The sequence below is a fragment of the Diceros bicornis genome, chromosome 10 (genome assembly GCF_020826845.1).
Source record: "Diceros bicornis minor isolate mBicDic1 chromosome 10, mDicBic1.mat.cur, whole genome shotgun sequence".
NCBI classification, from domain to species: Eukaryota; Metazoa; Chordata; class Mammalia; order Perissodactyla; family Rhinocerotidae; genus Diceros; species Diceros bicornis.
The window spans coordinates 44075340-44100137 of NC_080749.1; the positions used below are offsets into that span (position 1 = coordinate 44075340).

Consider the following 24798-nt stretch of genomic DNA (forward strand, 5'->3'; position numbering starts at 1 on the left):
ATCTTCATAGTGGCAGAAGTGGGAAACCTGAAGGATGTGGCTCATTTTCTGTTTGGATGATGCAGAATTGCTCTAAGCAGTAAGCTTACTGTTTTCAGACAGCATTAGCAGCTTCAGCAAATACAACTGTGTCATCCTCTCTTAATACGGGGTGTTTGTCACTGCAAAAGGGAGATGATAAACAGTGTATGAGATCTGATATCTACATGATGGCTTAAACAGATACTGATGCACAGATCTGCTGTTTGATGTTTTCTTCACTAGCCCTGAAGAAGCTGAGACATAGAGATGGCTGTGATTATCTTTTATAAGACAGGAAATGCAATCTTTAGGGGTTTCTGGAAATAGAAAGGTCATGCAGTCTGGAACCTGTGAGCCTTTTCAATCTCTAAGTCATCAGGTATGACCTCATAAATTATGATGATACTATTAGATTGCAGAGTTATTGCTTTTTCTAGATCTTAGTCATTTAGAATATATTAATCAATGTAATTATTTATTATCAGATTTTCCTTAGGATGTTTGAACAAGTAATATTTATAGTAATAGACACCAGCTAAACAATATGAATTTTAGAAATGTGTATGTGTGTGTGTGTTTGGTCTTGTGTTTACCTCAATTTTTTTTGCGAGGGAGGAAGTGGGGAAAGGAAAGAGATTCTTTATATGTGATTAAAAGCAAGGTTTGGGGATCTACAGATTTTTTTCAGATTAAGTCTGAATACAGTCAAACTGCATCTTTTATTTTGAATGATAAAAATAGCATAAATTGTGCAAACTGATAAGGGTACAGCATAGCTAGCTGCTTATAGATAGTGACATATTAAAAAAAATTTTATCTGGAATTTCTTAAGCATGAAAATAGATGTTACTACCGTTGTAGTGTGCAACCCCACAGCAATACAAGTTTGATGAGTACAATCTTGTTCATCAGCATGAGCTATAAGCTAATTTCCTGAAATTTATATTTCAGTATCTGAATTGTTTTAAAGGCATTAGTTTTAATCATTTCTCAGATCCATTGAAATAATGATGCTCTTGGTCCTCTTCATGGAGAAATCTGCTAAGGCATTGCTGATAGATGAAAGTAGACGATAAATCTGTTTTTTTGTTTTTGTTTTTTTTTTACAAAGAAAGCTTGTGACATTTACGATTGTTTAAGGTTTTTGACCCAGAGATACTCCACATTTGCTTACTTTCATTTTCAAATGAGAAGACTTGACCACCTTATACATGTTAACTACAAAGAGTAGAGAATCATTACAGCAAAGAATTTGGATTTGTATATCCATTTTATCCTGAAATTCTGTATTTATTTAAACTATTTTTACCTGTCAAGTTATAATGCTTTGGTTTGTTATAGCATATCCTCAGAATTACGTGCTTGGGTAAGAAACTGTGCCTGTGTTTGACATTCAGATTTTGAAGGAATATATTTTATATTTTTTATATTACACATATTTCTGCCTCAATTTTAGAGGACCTGTCAGATACTTGACCAGGTAGTCCATATTAAATGGGCAAAAAGAGATAAAATGTTGCAGCATTTCTCCACAGAAAGATAGTTTTGTCTTCATGATTCTGTAGCACCCTGATGAGGGTGAAAAGATATAGTATTAAAAATGAATATGTTTATCAAAAGACTGAAGTGGAAGTCTGAAACAGTGATTTAATTCAGTCAAGGTGTCAGTTTCTCCTTTTTAATTAAAAACACATTGAAAAAATTATACCTACTGATGTTGGCTATAATTTATATGTTATTCAGGCTACTTAGCCAGCTTATATTCTTATTAGTAGGGAAGATTGCCATATTCTTAAGCTTGCTTAGTTTTGGAATGATTTGAATATACCTTTTAGTTGCTACAAAACCTGTTTAATCTGTTAGAATTTATTTCCAGTATTTGCATGTATTAGTCACCATGAGTACATTCTGTTTCTTGGCATTGCTTTGGGATTCCTCTAGGTATTGGTTTCACAGCATTCTGCTACTTTTAACTGTATTTATGACCTTTCAAAAGCACCAAACCATAAAGATTTTTGGTTGTTTTCCTTTAGTGGCAGTTAAATGAAGATATCTCAATAATTTTGTAAGGTGAAAAAAATTACTGTCGTAGAGTTATCATTTCTTTACAAATTGGAGAGAAATTTCTCTCTGTTGCTATGTCAAAATACATTACACTAAAAAGTAAAGACTGGTTAGAATGTTGCAGACATTTAAATGTAATGCCAACCTTTTTTCCTGAGTAGCAAGATGATCTTGACCTTTTGAGTGGTGAAATTGATTGTAAATCTGCCCAGTAATGATTGGCCATCTTCTTTTTACAATGGTTGCCTCTGTCTATACTATTTTACACATGCATTTCATCATACACCATAAAGGTTTCTAAAAGTAAGCTGTTTATAAGCAACTATTTGAGTAATTGTTCAATTCAGTAAGCATTATGTGAAAGCTGATCATTTGCATGATACTGTAATTGGTGTTGTGAGGAATACAGAAAAGGAAAAGTTGTTTCCTGCTTCCAAGGAGATTATAAGAAAATGTACACAATGAGCTATGCTCATATTTGAGTTGACTTTTCAAAGATGAGATACTACAATCAGTTTTTTTTTTTTAAATTTTTTGTTTATTGCAGTAACATTGGTTTACAACATTGTAAAAATTTAAGGTGTACATCACTACACCTCCACTTCTACACAGGTTACATCATGTTCACCACCAAAACACCAACTACAACCCATCACCACTACAATCAGTTTTAACTTAACTTACAAACTGATGAATCCTAGGATGAGTTACATGTAACTCTTTTTCTTCTCATGTAGATTTCTTGGTGTTAGAGAAATAAAAGATTGAGTCAAACTGTATAATCAAGCGTTCCATAATTTTGACAACTGCATTAAATTCCTTTATAATGCATAATTTGTTGTACCAGGGCATTATAAACTGTGAATCAATAAAATAACTTCGTATGTTTTATAAGCCATAGTTGTCAATTTATTTTGAGAGTGAAGGTGGATCTAGCCCATTGGCAGGAGGCAGGGCAAGAACCTCAAGAATCAGCTCAGAACAAAAATGTGACCAATCTACTCTTATTCCAGGCTAGACATAGGTAATTATGTATTATGGAAGGGGTTTTTGTCTTCATAGAGACTGAACTTTGGAAATAAAGAATAGCAAGTTTGGAAGTGTTTGATGCTAACTAGGTCATTTGGGGAGTCCTTTGAATAAAATGGGGGGAATAGGATTCACCTCAGTCTCTGAGAAAGGGGACTGGGAGGAACTAATATGGAAATAGGCATTAGCCAGCTGGCTCTTGGATATCCAGGCACTACACTCTTCTCTTTTATACCAGTATGCTGGCTGAAAGTAGCTGGGGGTTGGGTAGAGTCGATGCAAAACCCTTGTTTCTCCAGAATCCTAAGCTGGGGTAGGCTGCCCAATAGTGCCGCCAAAGTGCCTGTTTTCTTGTAGTAAAGCAAAAGAAAATTGATTTTCAAATTCTTCTGGTTTGTAACAGCTGTTTGCAGTAAGAGGTATGTAGTATAGTGGTTAAGCGTCCAGACTGCCACATTCACTGGATTCAAGTCTTAGCTATATCGCTTATCAGATATATGATCTTGGGCAAGTTACATAACCTTTCTGGGTATCATTTTCCTCGTTTGTAGTATAAGGATAATAATGGTACTTACCTCAAAAAGTTGTTGTGAAGATCAAATGAGTTAATGTATATAAAGCATTTGTAAGAGTACCTGGCATAGGGCAAGCACATTATTGCCAACATTATTCGTTGACAGACATTATTATATACATTGTAAGAGCTAGGATGGGCTATTGGCAGGTGTTCGTAGTGGTAGTCATGCAGTTTACTTTTGTTCCCTCTCCCTCATTCTCCTTATCAAATAAGAAATTCAGTGAAAAACATATGGTACACTGAAATAAAGATGGTTATAAAAATGCAAAGAAAAACATGCTACATCCGATTAAAGTCTTAACATTTACTGACTATCGGAATTGTGACTTGATGAAAAATTTTGTGTTGAAATTTTTTTTGCTTCTGCTTACTAGGCTGATTTAAACTTCTATTAGGATTCCATGTGTATAGATGCTTTGCTTTCTTATGTTGTACCAGCTACTTCATTCATGACAGAAAGGTTGCTGGGCCTTTGGGAAAATTTAACAGCAATGTCAGGTCTTTTTTAGTTATAGTTGAAGATAAAAATTAAGGAGTAAAAATCAAGGTTTAAATAAAATAATAGAGACAAATTACATAGCTTAGATTTAATGATATGAGTTTTCTTTTAATCATTTAAAAACGTCCAGGACAAAAAACTTCGCTGAAAGTTAAACATAACTTGCTTGGTAATTTTATTTATTAATGAATATTTTTATTCTTGATGAAAGACTAAAATGAAATATGTTATAAATACAATACTGTATGTGAATAGAACAATTTTAGTTCCTATTTGATAGAGTATAATATTTTGAATTGCTGGTGATTATTTAATGTAAAGACATCTATTTGCTTAAAAATTGTCAAGCTCCTAAGTACAAGTGAGTAATCTGGTATCTGGATGAAATATAAGTGCTTGAGTGTTACATTTTGTGACATCTTTGCATTTTAGTTCTCTTCCCTTGAGCAATTTTCTTCATGTGCAGCTATTTCCCAAAAGTTGGCACAGGGTCAATCGAATCTCGTCATAATAAAATTTGTTAAAACAACATACAAACAAACAAACATACAAAACCCTACATTGTTCTAGCAAGTGCAGTACAGACCAAGGATATAAAGACCAATAGGTCCCTGCTTTCAGGAAGTCGCAGGTAGTGAGTCATAAACACTAAAAACAAGTAACTATAACAGAATGTAGAAAGTTGTGAGTGCCATTGAGATTCAAAAGAGAGATGAAAGAGGCACAAATTATTCTGCTGTGAGTTCTATGGGCAGCTTGTTTCAAGCTGAATGGCAAGAGGAGAGAAGAGGCTAGATGGGGAGTTAGGGAAGTATGGAAAAGGTAGCTTTGAGGTAGACTTTGAAGACTGGCCAAGACAGGGGAAAGGTCATTTCCGGCAGAGGAAACAACATGAGCAAAGGCAGGGAGGCAGAAAGCAAATAATCTGTTTGACTAGTACGGAATAGTTCATTCTGGCTATAGCCTAGTGTGGTAATTCAGACTATCATAGGAAAGGTCTGTTGGGACCAGATAGTGTAGAGTCTTGAATGTTAGATTATGATTTCCAACTGAGAACATTTCTATGCTGATCCACTTATTCTTGGGAGAAAATAAAATCAAAAACAAAAGAGCAGTACCTATATTTTGCAGTCATTTTCAGAGCTCTAACCCTCTTGAGACTTTGAAAATGAAAATTAAATTCCTGAGTAGATTTAGTAGTTAGTAGACAAGGTAGGGGGTAGAAGCAAAATGAAGGACTTTAATAAGATTCTCTATCAAAATTGCACGTGAGAGCATTTCTCAGTCTATCCACAACCACTCACAAGCCCTAGATTTCAGATCCTAGGAGACCTCCTGCTTGTCCCTGATGTAAACTCTATTTTATTGGTAGGTAATCTGATTTAGCTTTGGCTTTGTTCTTGACATTTCCTAGACCAAGGACAATCTAGAGGGATCATTTTGATACAATGAATATGCATGTCACTGTGGTGAATATTTGGATAATAGAAACTTTGTCGTAGGGAAAATTGGAAATAGAAATTGCTATTTATAATCATGGAAGTCACAAGAATATTTTAGCTTTGCTCTTTGTTCATTTAGAAATGATAAAGTAAATTGTCATTGCTAATACTTTTAATATCACCTTTAAATTTTCTTCTTTATATACCAGAAGCATTGCAGTATTGCCTGGGGTTAGTAAAAAAGCTGGGTAACATCCAAGAGCAGATTTCCATTAGATGTGACAGCTGGGATGTGACTTTTGTTATCAGACCCAGAAGATGATATTTGTGCATGGGAATTGTGAAAAAATTGGAATCGAATACTCTCATTTAGTATATCATCCGTATAAAGTATATCAGAAGTAAAACTCATGGAATTCCACAAGTGTGAGTGAAAATGAAACCAGACACAGTTGCTCTTCTGGCTCTGTATTTAGGGCAATAGCAGACCCATATAGTTGAGAATACTCTGTTTCTTCCTGTAGAAGTCTGCAGTATTTGAAAACCCCATTTTCTAGAAGTTCTTGTGAGGTTGTTCGTATTAATCCTTGTGACTTCACACTGCCTGGGAAAGAGCCATACATATGGTAGGGGCCGAACAAATTTTCAGTACTTGTTTTAGAATCACAGATCCATTTCTGGGAGAAACCTTGGAGATCATTGGGCTTTGGATTGCTTTAAAACTTTTAAACATTTAAAAAATTTTTTTCCTCAAAAATCAGATAAAAAACATTTAGTGAAGTGACCCTTTGCCCACCCCACACCTTTTAAAAAAATGATAATAAAGGAATATAAATAAGAATAAGTTAAAAAGGTAGTTGATTATTTGTTTATCAAGCTCCTCTTTCCAAAAGGCAACAGACCCTGGTTTCAGTGAAGTACATTGCAAAATGTGCTGCACATAAATGTATACCATCTATTCCTATCCATTTCTTCTTTTTTTTTTTTCAAATTTTATTCGATCTTGTAAGGATTTATTGAGTCTATTGTATAGTATGGAGGGAGGCAGTATAGCACAGTAGTTAAGAGCTGGAGTTCTAGAGCTGGACTCCCTTGTTTGGATGCCATATCTTCCACGTTACTGCAGTGTTGATTTTAGGAACGTTACCTAATCTCTCTTTTCCTCGGTATTGTCGTCTGTAAAATGGGGATACTAATATGCTAATCTCTAGAGTTGTAAAGAGAATCAATTGAATTAATGAATTAAAATAAGTATTTGAAATAATACCTAGCTTATCAAATATTAGTTGTTATAATTTCTCCCCATTGGTGTAGGTAAAGTTGAAAAGAAAGCTACAAATGATATAAAACAAATCCATCCCTTCAAGGAACTTATGTTACAGTATATGTAAATTATTATATACATACACACACATATTTAGTACATTCATGTGTGCATACATTCATACACACATTATACTTTAATTACATACTAAGCAAGAGACTAAGTAGCTTGCCTAAGATCAAAATTGCTGGCAAAGGATAGGGTGATATGGGATTCAAACCAGGCAGTCTAGCTGTAGAGCGCTTGCTCTTAACCACTGTGTTATACTGCTTAGGGTTATATACCCCTGAATGAGATACCATGTATAAGTGTGTTCTAAATGCCAAATTGAGATGAAAGACATCAAGGTAAACTGAAACTGCTGTGGAAGACTTCATGGAAATGTGTGACTTGATGTTCATTGACTTTCATTATACTCTTTCTTTCTGGTTTCTCTTCCACTACAAATAACACATGTAAAGTTGTTAGCACAGTTCCTGCCATGGGTGCTCAATAAATTATAGTTTTTATTATTATTATCATAATCTTTCTGATAATTTCTTCTCAATCTCTTCTGATTAGTGCACCATGCTATTTGAAACCATGAATCTAATGTATGCTCATGACTTAAAATTACCCACCAGTGATTCTTAATTGTGACTATGCATCAAAATCAAACGTTTAGCTTTTTAAAAACATTGATGCCCCAAGCTTATCTTAGAGGTACTAAATAAAGTCTATGGTGATAGAACCCAGGTGTCTATATTTACAGCAAAGCTTTCCAAGTGAATCTGATGGGCAACCAAAATTGAGAACTCCTGCTTTATATGGTGACGAATTTCAAATTTATAGCTCAAGTCTATATCTTATCTTCTGTCTAGTGTTCCAGACATTGCATCTTGTTAGACATCGCTCATTTATCTTATAAATATCTCAAACTTGGTATGTCTCAAACTAAACTTACTATTCACTCTTCAAAACCTCTTTGTCTTTCCTAGCATGATGATCTGCTAGTCATTTTCAACTTTTTTATTCCAACTTTAGATCCAATTACTCACCAAGTTATGTAAATTTCTTTCTCCAAAGGAGTCCAAAATTTACTCTTCTGTCCATTTCCCATTGTCTTGACTTCAGTATTAGTACACATTAATTTCTTACCTGGAAAATTGTGCTCATTTCTTACTTGGTATTTTTCTTCCCATCATCCATCCCCAAAGCAACCTATTTACCATTCAGCTGCCAGAGTACTCTTTCCAAAATGTAAACCAGGAATAGGCATATTTGCCTACTTGAACTCATTCTAAGGTTCCCCATTACCTTTAAGTAAGATAATTTTCAGAGTTCAGATAAGTGAGAACATGTAGTATTTGTCTTTCTCTGTGTGACTTATTTCACTTAGCTTAATGCCTTCAAGGTCCATCCATGTTGTCACAAATGGCAAGATTTCCTTCTTTCTCATGGCTGAATGATATTGCATTGTGTTTATTTTATCCATGAATCTATTGACAGACACTTGGGTTGTTTCCATATCTTGGATATTGTGAATAATGTGGCAATGAACATGAGAGTGCAGATGTCTCTTTGAGATGATGATTTTATTTCCTTTGAATATATACCCAGAAGTGGTATTTCTGGATGATATGGTAGTTCTATTTTTAATTTTTTGAGGAATGAGGCAGTGACATTTAAACTTAACTCTCTTTAGTTAAACTTAATCTAAATTCTACTAGTTAGAGAGAGAGAGCTTTCTCAAACCTTTTAAAATGCTGTTCTCTCTGCTGTAATGCCTTTGGCCCCTCAGTTCTCTTTCTTTATGCCTAGCTGACTCTTTCTTATGCCTCCAGATTTATTTAGATTAAGCATGGCCTCCTTGTTTTTTTTGGTGAGGAGGATTGGCCCTGAACTAACATCCATTGTCAATCTTCCTCTCCTTTTGCTTGAGGAAGATTGTCCCTGAGCTAAAATCTGTGCCAGTCTTCCTCTATTTTGTATGTGGGACACTGCCACAGCATGGCTTGATGAGCGGTGTATAGGTCTGTGCCTGGGATCTGAACCTGCCAACCCCAAGCCGCTGAAGCGGAGCGTGCAAACTTAACCACTACGCCAGCGGGCTGGCCCAAGCATGGCCTCCTTTTGAAACATCCCCTCATCCCTTCAGAGTGAGCTAGGTGTTTTTTCCTTATCTTCTTCTGATTCTTACCTTAATTGGAGCACAATACATGCTGCATTGTAGTCATTGATTTTCCTGTCTTGACTATGGACTGTTTAAGGGCAAAGGCAGTGTCTTTTATTTCTTTAAAGCCAGCACTAATACAGTGCCTGGCACCTGGTAACTACTTCATACATTTTTGTTGAATAACAAAATGGGGAATGAGTATGAAATGTTCATGAAAAAATATGGCCTAGGTCACTTTGGATACCATGAAGAATTCATATTAGCTGAGGTCTATAAGTAGGGTTGAACCAGACTCTGAAGTGTTTTAAAGCTAAATCAAGGAATTTTGGATTTTATGCTTAACTGATATACCTTTGCAGTGTAGCATATTGGTTAAGAGTACTGACCTGCCTTCAAGCCCAGTGTCTACCTCTTAATAGCTGAGGGTTCCTGGGAAAGTTTCTTAGCCTCTTTAAGTCTCAGAACACTCATCTTTTTTAAGATTTTTAATGAGTAAATATGTGTAAAGTTCTAGCACTGTGCCTGGCACATTGTAAGCCTTACAATGAATGTTAGCTCTTATTATTGCAATTGTATGCGACACAGAAAAATCAGACTAACAGTTTCAGAATGTAGAGTTAGAATTATCCAATGTTTGACCATTCAGATGGCAATCAGAAAACCCAAATATTAGTTCTAGTTCTAGCTCTACTATTGGCTTACTGTAAAGCTTGAATGTATCTTAATTTCCTCATACAAAAAAATCACAGTAAAAATAGTAGTACTAATACATTCCACACCAGGATGTTGTAATCATTTGGGATGTCTAAAACAAAAAGACCGTCAAATTAAAAAGAGTGGAGGTTTATTTCTTCTGAAGTCATTGATACCACCATGCTTTTGTACAAGCTATGCCATTTGCCTGGAATGCTCTTCTTCTTATTTAACTTGATAATCCTATTTGTGCTTTAAGACTCTAAAGGGCATCTAACTGATGCCCAGTTTAAGCATCGGTTAGTGGGATTAGGTGGTTATTTGTATATCCCTTAGAATACTAAGCCTACTTCTGGTATAACATTCACCATGTATAACATCTGAAAAGATACATACTTGTATGTCTTCTCCCTTAGCATGTGAAATTCTAGAAGGCAAGTGTGTCTTTTAATTTAGTATCCCCACTGTCTAGTTCAGGCACATGTTAAATGATTAGTAAATATTGACTCAATAAATAGATTATGTCATATAAATTTAAGAATACTGAAGTATGCTTTAGTGCAGCAAAAAAGATTCTGAAGCTCATTCAGAGATTGCTTACTGTGAACTGGAGATTAGAGAAATGTGTTAACAGTTATAATGAGCTATAATAGTAGCAGAATAGATATTAGTAATAGAATAATAGTAATAAGAATATATTATCCTGTTGACATGTCCTGAAAATATAGTAGAGTTAAAGTTGAAGTAAAATCAGGAAACTTTAGGTAGAACTGTCAGATAGAATACACACAGCTACTTTTTCTTTCTCCCAAAATCCTATTAAAAAGACAATTAAGGGTATTTTTTAACCTTCTCACTCTACCAAAACTAAATGAAGGTGAGAAGAATGGGAGAGGAAAAAAACAGTGATAAAATTTTGTGAGCAAAAAGGCAGAAGAAAATGTCAAGTGGCTTGGCTAGCTGAGAAAGCAGAATTGTAAACTGGCAGTGGCAAAAGCTGAGAAGCAACCCAGTGTATACTGAAGCATCCTGAAAAGGCACCAGGTATCTCTGAAAGAGAGAATCAAGCTAGTAAAGTAAAGAGTATTGCGTTAAAATTCAATCACATTTCCAGATCCTCTTCCTCCTTCACTTCAGCCAACCAGGCAAATATCCCGCCTCTACTCCAGCAGTAGACTGGAGTTCTATTCTCTGGAGAGGATTCAACAGAATCTCTTTGGACTGAGTAACCCAGGTACAGTTGAGGTCAGAAAGCACGATATTTGAAAACAGCTGGGTTCAGTGAGAATGCTGTGATCCCAACTCTCTTCCTCCATTTTGCTCTCATAAAGCTGGCAGCCAGACCTTCATCCATCAGACAGGATATTGGAGGATCCAGCTGGAATCTAATAAGCTCAAGAGGAACTTACCAGACATATTGACATCAGAGTTCCCCAAAGAAACTGTCAAACCAAATTACTTTACAGTATACTCAAAAGTTGACAAGTCCTATCCACATACTCAGAGCTTCCGATTAGCTTTTTAGTTTCATACTCTTATATATGAGCACACAACCAAAGATCATGAGACCTCTGAGGAAGACTTCTAACATAAAAAATAGAGGCCAATGATTTTTTGGATTTGATACCAAAAGCAAAGGCAACAAAAGCAAAAATAAACAAATGAGACTACATCAAACTAAAAGCTTCTGCACAGCAAAGGAAACAATCAACAAAATAAAGAAGAAACCTATTGAATGGGAGAAGATATTTTCAAATCATATGTCTGATATGGGGTTAATATCCAAAATATATAAAGAACTCATACAACTCAATAACAAAAATCAAATAACTCGATTAAAAAATGGACAGAGGATCTGAACAGACGTTTTTCCAAAGAAGATATACAGATGGCGAACAGGTACATGAAAAGATACTCAACATCACTAATTATCAGGGAAATGCAAATCAAATCACAATGAGATATCACCTCACACCTGTTAGAATGGCTATTATCAAAGTGTTGGTGAGGATGTGGAGAAAAGGGAACACTTGTGCACTCTTGGTAGGACTGTAAATTAGAGAAACCACTATAGAAAACAGTATAGAGGTTCCTCAAAAAATTAAAAATAGAACTACCATATGATCCAGCAATTCCATTTCTGGTATTTATCTGAAGAAAATGAAAACACTAATTCGAAAAGCTATATGCACCACCATGTTCATTGCAGCATTATTTACAGTAGCCAAGATATGGAAACAACCTAAGTGTTTATCAACAGGTGAATGGATGAAGAAAATATGGTACACACACACACACACACACACACACACAATGGAATATTATTCGGCGATAAAAAAGAATGAAATCTTACCATTTGCAAAAACATGGGTTGACTTTGAGGACATTATGCTAAGTAAAATAAGTCAGACAGAGAAAGACATATAATCTCACATATGTGGAATCTAAAAAACAAAAGAAAACAAAAAAGACCAAGCTCATAGATACAGAGAACAGATTGGTGGTTGCCAGAGGTGGGGGTTGGGAGGTGGGAGAAATGGGTGAAGAGAGTCAAAAAGTACAAAATTCCAGTTATAAAATAAGTAAGTCATGGGGTAATGTATAGAATGGCAATATAGTTGATAATACTGTATTGCATATTTGAAAGTTGCTAAAGAGTAGATCTTAAAAGTTCTCATCACAAGAAAAAATTTCTGCAACTATGTATGATGACAGATGTTAACTAGATTTATTGTGGTGATGATTTTGCAATATATACAAATATCAAATCACTATGTTTTCCGCTTGAACTGTTGGGAGCAAAGAGCATAATGGGAGAAGAAAACTTTGCAAATTCTATTATTAGTATTTTTAGAGAGAGAAGATATTTCACCCATTAAGCAAAAAGATGGTGCTATTATACAGGAATATTGAAAGAACAAATAGGAGTTCTTGGAAATTAAAAATATGATACCAGAAATGAAAAACTAAACAGAAAATATGAAAGATAAAGTTGATCTTCAAGATCTTCAAGAAAATTGAGAGGAAAGTGGAAAATAGGACAGAAAGAATAAGAAAGTTAGAAGACGCAAGGTCTAATATCTGAGATAGCAGTTCTAGAAGAGAGAAGAGGGAAAAAGAGAGAAGAAATAATTCCAAGTAACCTTTAAATATTACAAAATCATAAGGACATGTGTTTCCAGATTTAAAGGGCACACCAAGTCCCCAGTACGATAAATAAAAGTAGTCACACCAAAGCACATCATCGTGAAATTTCAGAAGACTGAGATTAAAGAGATCCCAAAAACTTTCAGAAAGAAAATCAACAAATTTCTGTCAAGAATGACAAAGAAAAATAGAGAGAAGACACACATTACCAATATTAGGAATGAAAGAGGTAATATTATTGTAATCTCTTCAGACATGAGGTTAATAAGGGAATACTAGGAAAAACTCTATGTATATAAATTTGTCAACGTAGAAGAAATAGATCAATTCCTTGAAAATAACATATTACCAAAACTCACCGAGAATGAAATAGATCAACTAAATAGTCCTATAACATTTAAATAAATTGAATTTATAGTTAGAAACATTTCAAAAGTAGAAATATACAGGTTCAGATGTTTTCACTGGAGAATTCTACGAAACAAGGAAGAAATGACAGTCTCTTCCAGAAAATAGAAGTGGGAGGAACACTTTCCAATTCATTTTATGAAGACACAATTACCACGCTACCAAAATCACACAAAGGCAGTACAAGAAAAGAAAATGTACAAACCAATATCTCTCGTGAACATAGATGCAGATATCCTCAACAAAATATTAGCAAATTGAGTCCATCAATTTATAAAAAGAATAATACTTCATGACCAGATGGGTTTTATCCTGAAAGCACAAGGCTGGTTTAATATTCAAACCAATCGATGTAATCCACAACAGATCAAATAAGAAAAACCACATGATCGTTTCATTGACGCAGAAGAAGCATTTGACAACATTTCACATTCATTCTACATAAAAAAAAAAAAAAAACTTCAGAAAACTAGGAGTAGAAGGAAACTTCTTCAACCTGAAAGGGCATCTCTCAAAACCTACAGTTAACACGATACTTAATTGTGAGAGACGGAATGCGCTACCCTTAAGATGAGGAACAAGGCAAAGATATGAACTCTCACTGCTTCTATTCAACATTGTAGTAGAAGACTTAGCAAATGCAATAGGCAAGAAAAGGAGAGGAAACCATACAGATTGAAAAGGAAGAAATAAAACTGTTCCTCTTCAGAGACATGCTTGTTTATGTAGAAAATCTCAAAAAATCTAACCAACAAACAAAACTCATAATACTAATTACTTTAGCAAGGTTTCTGGAAACAAGGTCAACACCCAGATATCAACACACAAAACAGTGTGGTTAAAAAGGGATAGCACAAAGGATTTTCTTGGGGCGATGGAACTATTCTATATTTTGATTGTGGTAGTGGTTTCAGAATCTATATATATGATAAAATGCAAGAATTATATACCAGTTTTTTTAAAAAAATATATTTGTAGGAGATCAATAGATTTACAAGATGCAATATAATAGGAATAAATCCAAAAAAAAGTCCTGACCGTAAAGTTTAAAATAATTTTCAAAAATACATCATGTTGGCAGATTCCTCAAAAAATTAAAAATAGAATTATTATATGATCCAGCAATCCCACTTATGCATATGTAACCAAAATAATTGAAAACAGGATCTTGAAGAGATATTTTTACAACTCTGTTCTTTGCAGCATTGTTCACAATAGTCAAGAGGTGGAAGCAACCTAAATGTCTATTGATGGATGAATGGACAAACGAAATTTGGTATATACATATAATGGAAAATTGCAGCCTTAAAAAAGAAAGAAAGCCTGTCATATGATACAACATGGATGAAACTTGAGGATATTTGCTAAGTGAAATAAACCAGTCACAAAAAGATAAATACTGCATGATTTAATTTATACGAGGTATCTAGAATAGTCAAATTTGTAGAAATAGAAAGTAGAATGGTGGTTGCCAAGGGCTGGGGGAGGAGGAAAGGAGGAGTTGTTCAGTGGGTATAGGGTTTCAGTTTTGCAAGATGAAAAAGTTGTAGAGGTCTGTTGCTCAACAATGTGCATATAATTAACACTACTGTATTGTACACTTAAAAATGGTTAAGATGGTAAATTTTATGTTGTGTTTTTTACCACAAGATGAAATAATATGTTGGAGAACTGGTTTATGACCTGTTCTTGTAGAGAATAGGCTTTATTGGCTTTAATCTTTATTAGTAAAAGATTTTTAATAACTAACAAAAGTGCTAATATAAATTTAGATGGAATGAAGGGAAATGTAGTTTTTTCACCAGAAGAAGTAATACCTCTCTATTTCTTAACAATTGAATCATATCTGGAAAATTGTGCTCAAATTTGGAACCTACATTTAAAAAAAGATGTTAACTAAGTAGAATTTCCAGAGAAGGTAATTCAGATAGCAAAAGATCTAAAAAACATGTCATATTAGAAACTTTTAGTAGAAGGCTGTTGTTGCCATCCCACCACATTTCACTAGATCTTTTCCATGGAATGGGAAGTAGCTTATTTCATTGGTGAGACAAGGAACGTTTGGCTTTCACTAGCCTCATTTATGTACGGCACTGAGTTAATGTGGCTGCCCAAATCAATATTAGGTTTGTTGGAATATAAGCCAAGATATGGCTAACTGGGTTCCTGAATACTCTGCAGATCCAAGCAGTCTGACATGTGTATCCCAAGGCCTATATATGAGAGGAAAAAAGTCAAAGAGCATTTTAGCCACAGGCCCAAGCTGTATTCTCCACAGCAATACATTAATAGATTAACAATGGCTGATAATTTGATTACTATTTTACACTTTTATCTCTACCCCAGAGAGGAGAGGAACATAATTCATTCTTCTCTATTGGAACTGTCCACTTTTACTTGGCAAAGAGAAGACTTAGGACTAACAGTAATTATCTTCAAATATTTAAATCATCATCAAATAGGAGAAACAGAATTAGTTATATAGCTCCAGAATGGGAAAAAAAACTAAATGGGTTGAAATCATAGGCAGATTTAGGTCTCATTCATCTATTCATTCATTCACTTTCAAAATTATAATTACATATATTAATATTAATTAACAATTAATTATTAATCCATCAATTAGACTATATATAATAATATATGTGTGTTTTATATATATAATTTAGTGAGTGAGTGAATGAGACCAAAATCTGCCTCCCTGTGATTTCAACTCATTTATTTTATAGATAGATAGATAGATAGATAGATAGATAGGTGGATCAATCCTGAGAATACAAAGGTGGTCTTATAATCCAATAATATTTCTGAACATTATAAATTTCCAAAAATGGAGTGGCCTTTCTTGTGCAGTAGTTAGCTCTCTATCACTGGGTTTGTTCAAGCCAAGATCAGACATATTGTGATATTGTGGGTGGTATTCCTATGTTGGAGAGATATTGGACTAGATGACTCTATGAGTATGCCTGGAAAGCATAAAATTGGAACTGCTCATTGGAAGAGATGAGAAGAGCTAATGCTAGCAAAATAGAATTAGAACCACCCCTCAAGGTACACTTTTGTTTTTCATGGATAATCTAATATACTATTGAACTTGATTTTAAACATTCATAAGTGGCAAAGAACTGTGAAGGTTGCCACATGGGAAAGAGCTGATATTATTTTTATTTCTCTTCTGCAAGTTGACATATAGTACTTCCAATTAAGTAACAATAATGGGATCCTAAATGCAATACAGTTGATGAATGATGATGACATATATTTCTAGTTGTTTAGTAAATGCTATTATGAATTGAAATTTTGTTCTAGTTTACTTGCTTGATCAAGCCATCAACAACTTTGATGAAAATAAAAAGCATTGTTTTTTTCCATTACAAATGGCTTTCTTCAGTCTAATCTTCTTTTTTCAATTCTCCAGAAAAATGTCATTAAGTTACATAGTGTCCTTTCATTGCTTCCATTAAATGAAGAATCAAGTGTCACAGATTGTATAAATGAACAAATAATCCAAATAGGAGGTTTTTTAAAATATGAAATTCCATTATATTAAATGCATACCTGTTTACTCATACACAAGTATATCTACTCCTAACCTCCCCATGTCGCAGTCTTTTTGTCAATAAATTGTATGAATTGATTAGTTTAGATAGAGGGCTTAGCTTTTCCTACATAGGATATATTCACTTTTTCTTTCTCTCTTTTTTGTTTTTTTAAATTCACTTTTTCTTGATCACCTCTTGAAGCTAAAAACTTTTTTGCTGCTAAAGAAAAGGAGGTCTGGGTTAGTGTTTACATTTTCTGAATCTGATCCTAATTGTTAGTCTATTTTAAAAGAAATACTGGTTGATTTTCAAACAAGAAAGACACAATCTGTTAAGGGGTGACCTATCTCACTTGAATAAGTTTTATATATGCCTTCAATAATTTAACTGCTGTCTGGCTCCAGTAAGGCCTATTTTTTGCATTGTCTAATGCTCTCTTGAAGAAGCGGTCAAGAGAATGAGGCACTTGTGTCTTTTATGGCCCATGAAGAGCTAAAATTCAGAAAAATCTTACAATGTCCTCCTTAACACACAGTAGTTTAAAATTAGATGGCTTCTCATCTCTGAACCATATGTATGAGTCCCTGCTTAAAGTATTTCTTTTATGCAGAGAAACAATTTCTTTAAAATTCATTAAATTGTAAAATAATTCATAATCTTTGCGTGAAATATGTGAGTCACACAAGGATCTTTGTTATGTAGAAACACCCTCACTTTCCAGCTTCATTTTTATACTTTCAGTGGGTACCTTGTGCTCTAATAATCATATCAAACAATTGGAATTTCCTAATTAAGCATAACTTTTTCCTGTGCCTTTGTGTGTGCTGATCTCACTGCCTCATTTCACATCCCCCTCACTGTCAAAAACTTTATTCTTTAAAACTTAGCCCGGCTCAACTTCCTCTCTGAAGATTTGCTGAAGCAAATAACATGAGTTTTGGAGTTAAACAGATCAAGGTTCAAATCCTGTTTCTGCCACTTACTAGTTCTATAATCTTGGGTAAATTACTTAATTACTGAGCCTCAGTTTCCCCTTTGTGAAGTAGGGATAATATCCTATAAAGCCTATTCAAGTGATATTTGAAAAGCACCTAATATTATCCATGGTTATTATTAGTAGTAATTGTCTTAGTCTGTTCAGGCTGCTATAACAAAAAATACTATAAAATGGGTAGCTTATAAACAACAGAAATTTATTTCTCACAATTCTGGAGGCTGAGAAGTCCAAGATCAAGGCTTCTGCAGATTCAGTGTTTGGAGAGAGCCCACTTCCTGGCTCACAGGTAGCCATCTTCCGGCTATGTCCTCACACACGGAAGGGGTAAGGGAGGTCTTTGGGGTCTCTTTTATAAGGGCACTAATTCCATTCAGAGGGCTCTGCCCTCACGACTAATCACCTCCCGCAGCCCCCACCTCCAAATACCCTCAGAAGGGGGGTTAGGTTTCAATGTATGAATTTGATTGTGGGCACAAACATTCAGTCTGCAGCAGTAGTAGTGGTGGTCTTAACTTTGATGAAAGAAGGACTGATAGAGGTCTGAAGGAAAGACTGAAGTTTCCTGGTTATTTCACTTTTATTCCATAAATTACATAAATCTGTAATTGTTGTCAGAAGTTCTTTCATAAAACTCTCAAGCTCCTTGTAAAACCAGTCATATCTTGAAATTCCAAGGTCCTTCCACCTTTAACAGTTTACTTTGCTGACCTCTTGAGTTATAGTGTCTACTTCTAAATTGTGGAGGGGCTATGAAGTAGACCTGTAGACAGACTTGGCTTCTGATTGGGAGGCTTAACATAATGCCTTTTTTAAAATTATGAAATTGAAATTGTTCAATAAAACACCTCTGTGACAAAATTAGGAACCAAGCACAAGAAAATTAAGCTAGGATCAACACGGAACATCCACTAAACACTAAGTATCTGTCTACAAGACATTGTTTCACTTATAAATTATGGATTTTTGCCTTAAAAATGTGTTGTCTTCAAAGCAGAAAGTCAATCACTAGTTCTTCTCAGTTATTTGATGTTAGGATAGTGATAACTAATTGTGTCCGGCTGCTTGTCAATCATTTGATTGACTGAGTCACAGAGCTGTAATATTTCTGTAGAATTTGAAATCATGTGTCTTTCTTTGTTCTTCCTATTCCCTTCCCTCCTTGAAAATTCTCTAGAAACTTAGAAATAGATAAATACAATGCATTTCAAAGTATTCTTTTCCAAATTACTATTATTAAAGAAAATAAAAAAAAATCTTATATATTAGACGCTGTATATAAAATCCATATTTTATCTATTAAAAGTGCTTTTATTCATTGGAGATGGCCAGTTCATAATTAACTAGATTTACTTTTAAATAGTTTCAAAATTTTATTTACAAATGCAACTACTGCATGCTCAATGTTAAGGAATTGTGCATCTCAATCAAAAGCAGGCAATTTAGCATTATTAGATGCAGGCAAAAACTTGAACATAGATATGAAAAACAATATAACTGACAAAATTTTTATATTTTCTGAACTTATTCTTTTTACTGTTAAGTAGATATAAAAATATTATTTTAAAACTAAGAAGTAACCTATACAAAAAAATAAATTAAACATCAGACTCATTGAACACAAGTTTTGCCACAAGGAATTTTGTTTAATCAGTATGTACTTTTTATCCTAAATTTCTTTCTGATCCCTCCTCTGATCCATTTTGTTGTCATCATGGACTTCTGAAAGCTGATTATCTACCTAAAATGAGAAAAGCTTATCTTCAGTGTCATATTATTTCATTTCTTGATCTGGTGTGTGTTTTCCAAACTTAGACTGATTTCTTTCTCAGACTTCAAAAGATGGAGGAATCTGAAGTAGAGAAGAAATGGAAGCTATGTTGTGTGATTAACTGAGATTTTGGCTTAATCTTTTGGGGAACTAAATTTTCTCATCTTTAAAATAGGATCATGGATTAGATGACATTAAAGAGTCTTTCTAGCAGCCATATGCTAAGTCCATTATTCTAATATTTCTGTTTTTTAAATTTTAAGCCAATATCATTCTCTCTTTTTTCACATACTTGCAAATATCTATTGGGGGCATATACATGTTTTTCTCATTATTTTTTCCCCCATAATGTTGACTCTGTTTTTTAAACATTTTTTATCTGGTTTTCTCACAGTTCCAGTATCTTCATCCCTTTTCATTTTTAAATTTCTGCTCTTGTGTAGCTATTTCTGCACCAAAGACTATCTTCTTTACTGTCTGTTGTCTTAACTTCTTCAAGTCCTTTCTTTATTTCATTAGAAAAGTATGTTCTGCCATTCTATTGCATTTTAAATGAGTACTTTTAAATATGTAGTCAATTGTGTCCATTGTTTTGATGCAGTAGGCACCAAAGATAGTAATCAATTTATCCTCTATATGCTTCTGTTAAATTTTCCAGCATTTAATCTCTACAAATATAGATATTGAAAAATTATTTATATTGGTGAGAAAGTAGATAAAAATCTTAAGTGGCCAATACTACAGGAAGTATTAAGCAAACTATATGAGATCAAACTGGATGAAATATTATGTAACAATTAGAAAGTATAATTTGAGAAGTATAAATATAAAAATGTTTATTTTCGTCTTAGGATAGACTAAGGTATGCTGCAGTAATAACTCCAAAATCTCAGTGGCTTAATTCAATAAACATTTATTTCTTGTTCGTACTATGTTTCTAGTGTGTTTGGGGCTGAGATTGGGAGCTTCTGTTCCACACAGTCACTCAGGAATTCAGGCTGACAGAGGCTCAATGATTTTATAGTTGCACCACCTGGACCACCTGATCTCCTTGATCACTGCACTTGGGAAGAGGGAGGCCTGGATCACACCCATTCTTCTGTTCTTCGGCCCAGATGTGACACACCATATCACTTTTGCTTATCACCCTTTGGTCAACACTAGTTACTGCAAGGGCCTGGGAAATGCATAATACTCATCTAGTAGTCCAGGGAGAGATAGAGGACAACATATTGTAAGCACTAGTAATAACCACACTTTAAGATTAAAAGAATAAAAATACATAACTATGTTCACATATATTTTTATTGACATAGATTAGAGGAAAATATAGAAAATTCTAAGATTTCAGAAAGAGAGCTTGAATGTCGTTTAATTTTTTTTCTATCTAAAATTTCTGTTATTGTTAATGTTATTAATGTAGTATGTAAAAATTGGGAGAAATATGGCTTAGCTTTTGAGAAAATGAGGCAGTATGTGACATGGTAGAAAGAACATGAATTTTAAATTTGTATATTGGGGCCAGCCCCGTGGCTTGGTGGTTAAGTGTGCGTGCTCCGCTACTGGCGGCCCAGGTTCGGATCCCGAGCGCGCACTGAGGCACCGCTTCTCTGGCAGTGCTGAGGCCGTGTCCCACATACAGCAACTAGAAGGACGTGCAACTATGACGTACAACTATCTACTGGGGCTTTGGGGGGAAAAGAACGGAGGAGGATTGGCAATGGATGTTGGCTCAGAGCCGGTCTTCTTCGGCAAAAAGAGGATTAGCACGGATGTTAGCTGAGGGCTGATCTTCCTCACAAAAAAAATAAATAAATAAAAATAAATAAATTCTTATAAAATTTGATTCACATTCTAATTCTGCCTAATATTAATTGAGCAAATTATACTCTTGGACAAGTCATTTAAACTTTCTTAACTGAGGTTCAGATTTCTCATCTTTGAGGTCGGGATAAATCTATCTACCGTCTGGAACTATTGGGAGGATTGTATAAGATAAAGTATATCTACTTGACTAACACTAATATGGAGCTCCTAGGTACTGTTCTAAGTGCATTAGCAACATGTAACTCATTTAATCTTCACAATAACCATATGAAGTAAATAAAATAATTCCCATTTTGCATATGAGGAAAATGAGGCAGAAAGAACTTGCTCAAAGTCACCTGGCTAAGTAGGTAGTAAGTGTCAGAACTGGATATGAACCCTGGCTGTCTGGTTTCAGAGATTTTCTTAGCCAGCATTCTGCTTGTGATTAGCTCAGTGCCTATTGATAGAATGAATTTAATAAATGAGAGCTATTTATAGCTATAATGGGAAATATAAATTAGTTTTGGCTGTTTCTATTATATATAAATACAGAAGCATATTAATTACATGTATTTCTAATAATTGGAGCTTGGTTCTTCCAAGTGGTAGAAGAAATTCTCACATCTCATTTATACACAAAATTAATTTAAATAATAGGTAGTTTTGGTCTTGTGAAGGGACTAAATAATTGAGGAAATTTAAGAAGTTATCCATCGAAAGTGTTTTATACATTTTTACTCATCCCTTTCCTTTTTCCTCATTTCCCATTTCAAATCTAATTCCATTGTTTTTCCATGTTTACGGTAGTCTTTATTTTCTTTCTCTATATCCCTTGAATTTTGAGATAATTAGAAAATTTGAGTACAGGTGTTTTTTTGTTTGGTTTTGTTCTTTTTTGGATCTAAAGGGGAAAGTAAGTACAGTGGCCCTTCCTCACTCACTCTCCCACATTTTTGGCATTTGTGCAATTAGGAAAATCGATTTGCTTAAAGTTGCTATTAAATGTAATAGACAATTTTTTAGTAAATTGCATGGCTACTCATATTTCTACTACTTTATCAGTAATATGATAGAACATATTACTAATAAACAATCATTAAAGTTAAAGAAAAAGATATCACTGAACTGGTTATTGTTGCTTACTTTACTTTTTTTTATTTTTTATTTTTTGTTTATTGCAGTAACATTGGTTTATAACATTGTATAAATTTCAGGTGTATATCATTATACTTCTATTTCTGCAGAGATTACATCATGTTCACCACCCACATACTAATTACAACCCATCACCACACACATGTGCCGAATTATCCCTTTCGCCCTCCTCCCTCCCCCCTTACCCTCTGGTAACCACCAATCCAATCTCTGCCTCTATGTGTTTGTTTGTTGTTGTTATTATCTACTACTTAATGAGGGAGATCATACAGTATTTGACCTTCTCCCTCTAACTTATTTTACTTTTTAAATTAATATTTAAACACTATAGTTTTCATATCTCATGTGTATACCTGAAGTATCTCTTTTCACTACTTGTTTTCTTATCATTGAAGTTCATCTACTACTGTCTTATTTATCTTCCTCCTCAATGCCCATTTTAGTTATTTAAAAATATTTTGGAATTTTCCGATTTATTTAATCTGTAATACCTTACAAATATTATTTTATTATTCACCTAACTGGTTTGATTTGTCTGTTTTACTTATATCAGGAAACTTCTTTCCATCTTGAGTTTGAAAATTATTGAATGTTCAAATCCAATTCACCTATAACTCATTAAAAGACAGACATCATGGGCTTATTTCAGTTTAAATAATTTATATAATTGACTGTTCTGTGTGTAGGCCAACAGAGAGCTATCCTAATTTATGATGAGAAGGCTAAATACTTGTGCAGTACTCTGATTTTGTAGATTCTTACAAAGTTGTAAAGAACACACCTTCATTCATGATGAAAAATGTAGAAATTGCTAATTTTATTTTAAAATGTATATGTATACTTTTATCCCCTTCCTATAATTGATACTTATGTCTCCTACAAGTCTATAGTGTATTAGTAAAAATATCAAGATTTTGAGTGGCAGGACTGGAGAGGAGTATTGATATATGGGAGGATTATAAATGTTATTATCTTAGGCTAAAGCACAGATGAATCCTTGAATACAGACAAAGAATGACCCTTACACTGAAGTATAAAACAACTTAATATAAAAAAATTCAAGTATTTTACAACTAGAAAAGATCTTAGAGATCATGAAGTTGATTTTTAAACTCATCTTATTTTTTTACTTATATTTGTTTATGTCCTTCAGTTTCTTGGCTCAGCATTCCTTCTGCATCTCAGACATCCTTTCTGGGATCATTTTATTTCTTCCTGAAGTATATAGTTAGAAATTCCTTTAGGAAGGATGACTTGGTAATAAATGCTCTCAGTTTCTGTTTGTCCAAAGTGTTTTTCTTGAATGACAGCTTAGCTGGGTATATCCTTCTAGATTAAATATTATTTTTCTTTAGGATTATGAAGATATTATTTTACTGTCTCCTGGCTTCTATTTTTATTAGTTTGTCATTCCTTTGTAGGTAATCTTTTTTTTCCTGGCTGCTTTAAAAATGTGTCATTCTGCAGTTTCACATGATATGTGGAGGTGTGAATTATCTTTTAATTATCCTGTTTGTCATTCATTGTGATTCTTGAATCCAAGGATTCATATCTTCTGTCAATTCTGGAAATTTTTCACCTATTATTTTCAAACAGTACTTCTCCCTCATTCTTATCTCCTATAACTCCAATTACTTTCTTATATTATCCTCCATTTTTTAAATGATCTGTTTCATACTTTTCATATCCTTGTCATTTTGTGCTATATTCTGTGTAATTTTTTCAGATCTTTTTCTCAGTTCCCTAATTCTTATATCATCTGTCCAGTCTACTATTTCACCCATCTATAGAGTTTTTAGTTTTAAAAATTATATATATATCTCTATATATTTTTTCTAATTGCTAGAAGTTCTACTTTTTTCACATCAAGATTTTTAATTCTGTCCAAGATTTTAGGAGAAATTTTCCCCCCAGCCATTTGGATTGTAAGAAAAATCAAATCAGTAGCTTGGCAGCTTAGTATCAAGTCAGTCTTGCTTTGGGTTCTACTAATATCTTTCACCCTTATTCAAATAACTAGGCTCTTGTCTTGATACTTAGGACCAAACTACCACTTTGTCCACTTGTCCACCTGGCAAAGATATGTTGATCTTTTAAAAATCAGCTCAAGTGTCTCTTTTAATGGAGTCTTTACTGACTTTTTTGGAGAAAAATAATCACCTTTATAG

At 33.9% G+C, this 24798-nt stretch overlaps 1 protein-coding gene across 2 annotated transcripts in view; it reads left to right on the forward strand.

The window, feature by feature from the left end:
• Window positions 1-319: 319 nt before the first annotated feature.
• SLC4A10 (solute carrier family 4 member 10) overlaps window positions 320-24798 on the forward strand; it is a 212320-nt gene continuing 187841 nt past the window's right edge. For both annotated transcript variants that reach the window (XM_058549098.1, XM_058549099.1), the window contains exon 1: window positions 320-400. In XM_058549098.1, coding sequence (XP_058405081.1) covers window positions 320-400 — 81 coding nt within the window. The remainder of the gene's footprint in view (window positions 401-24798) is intronic.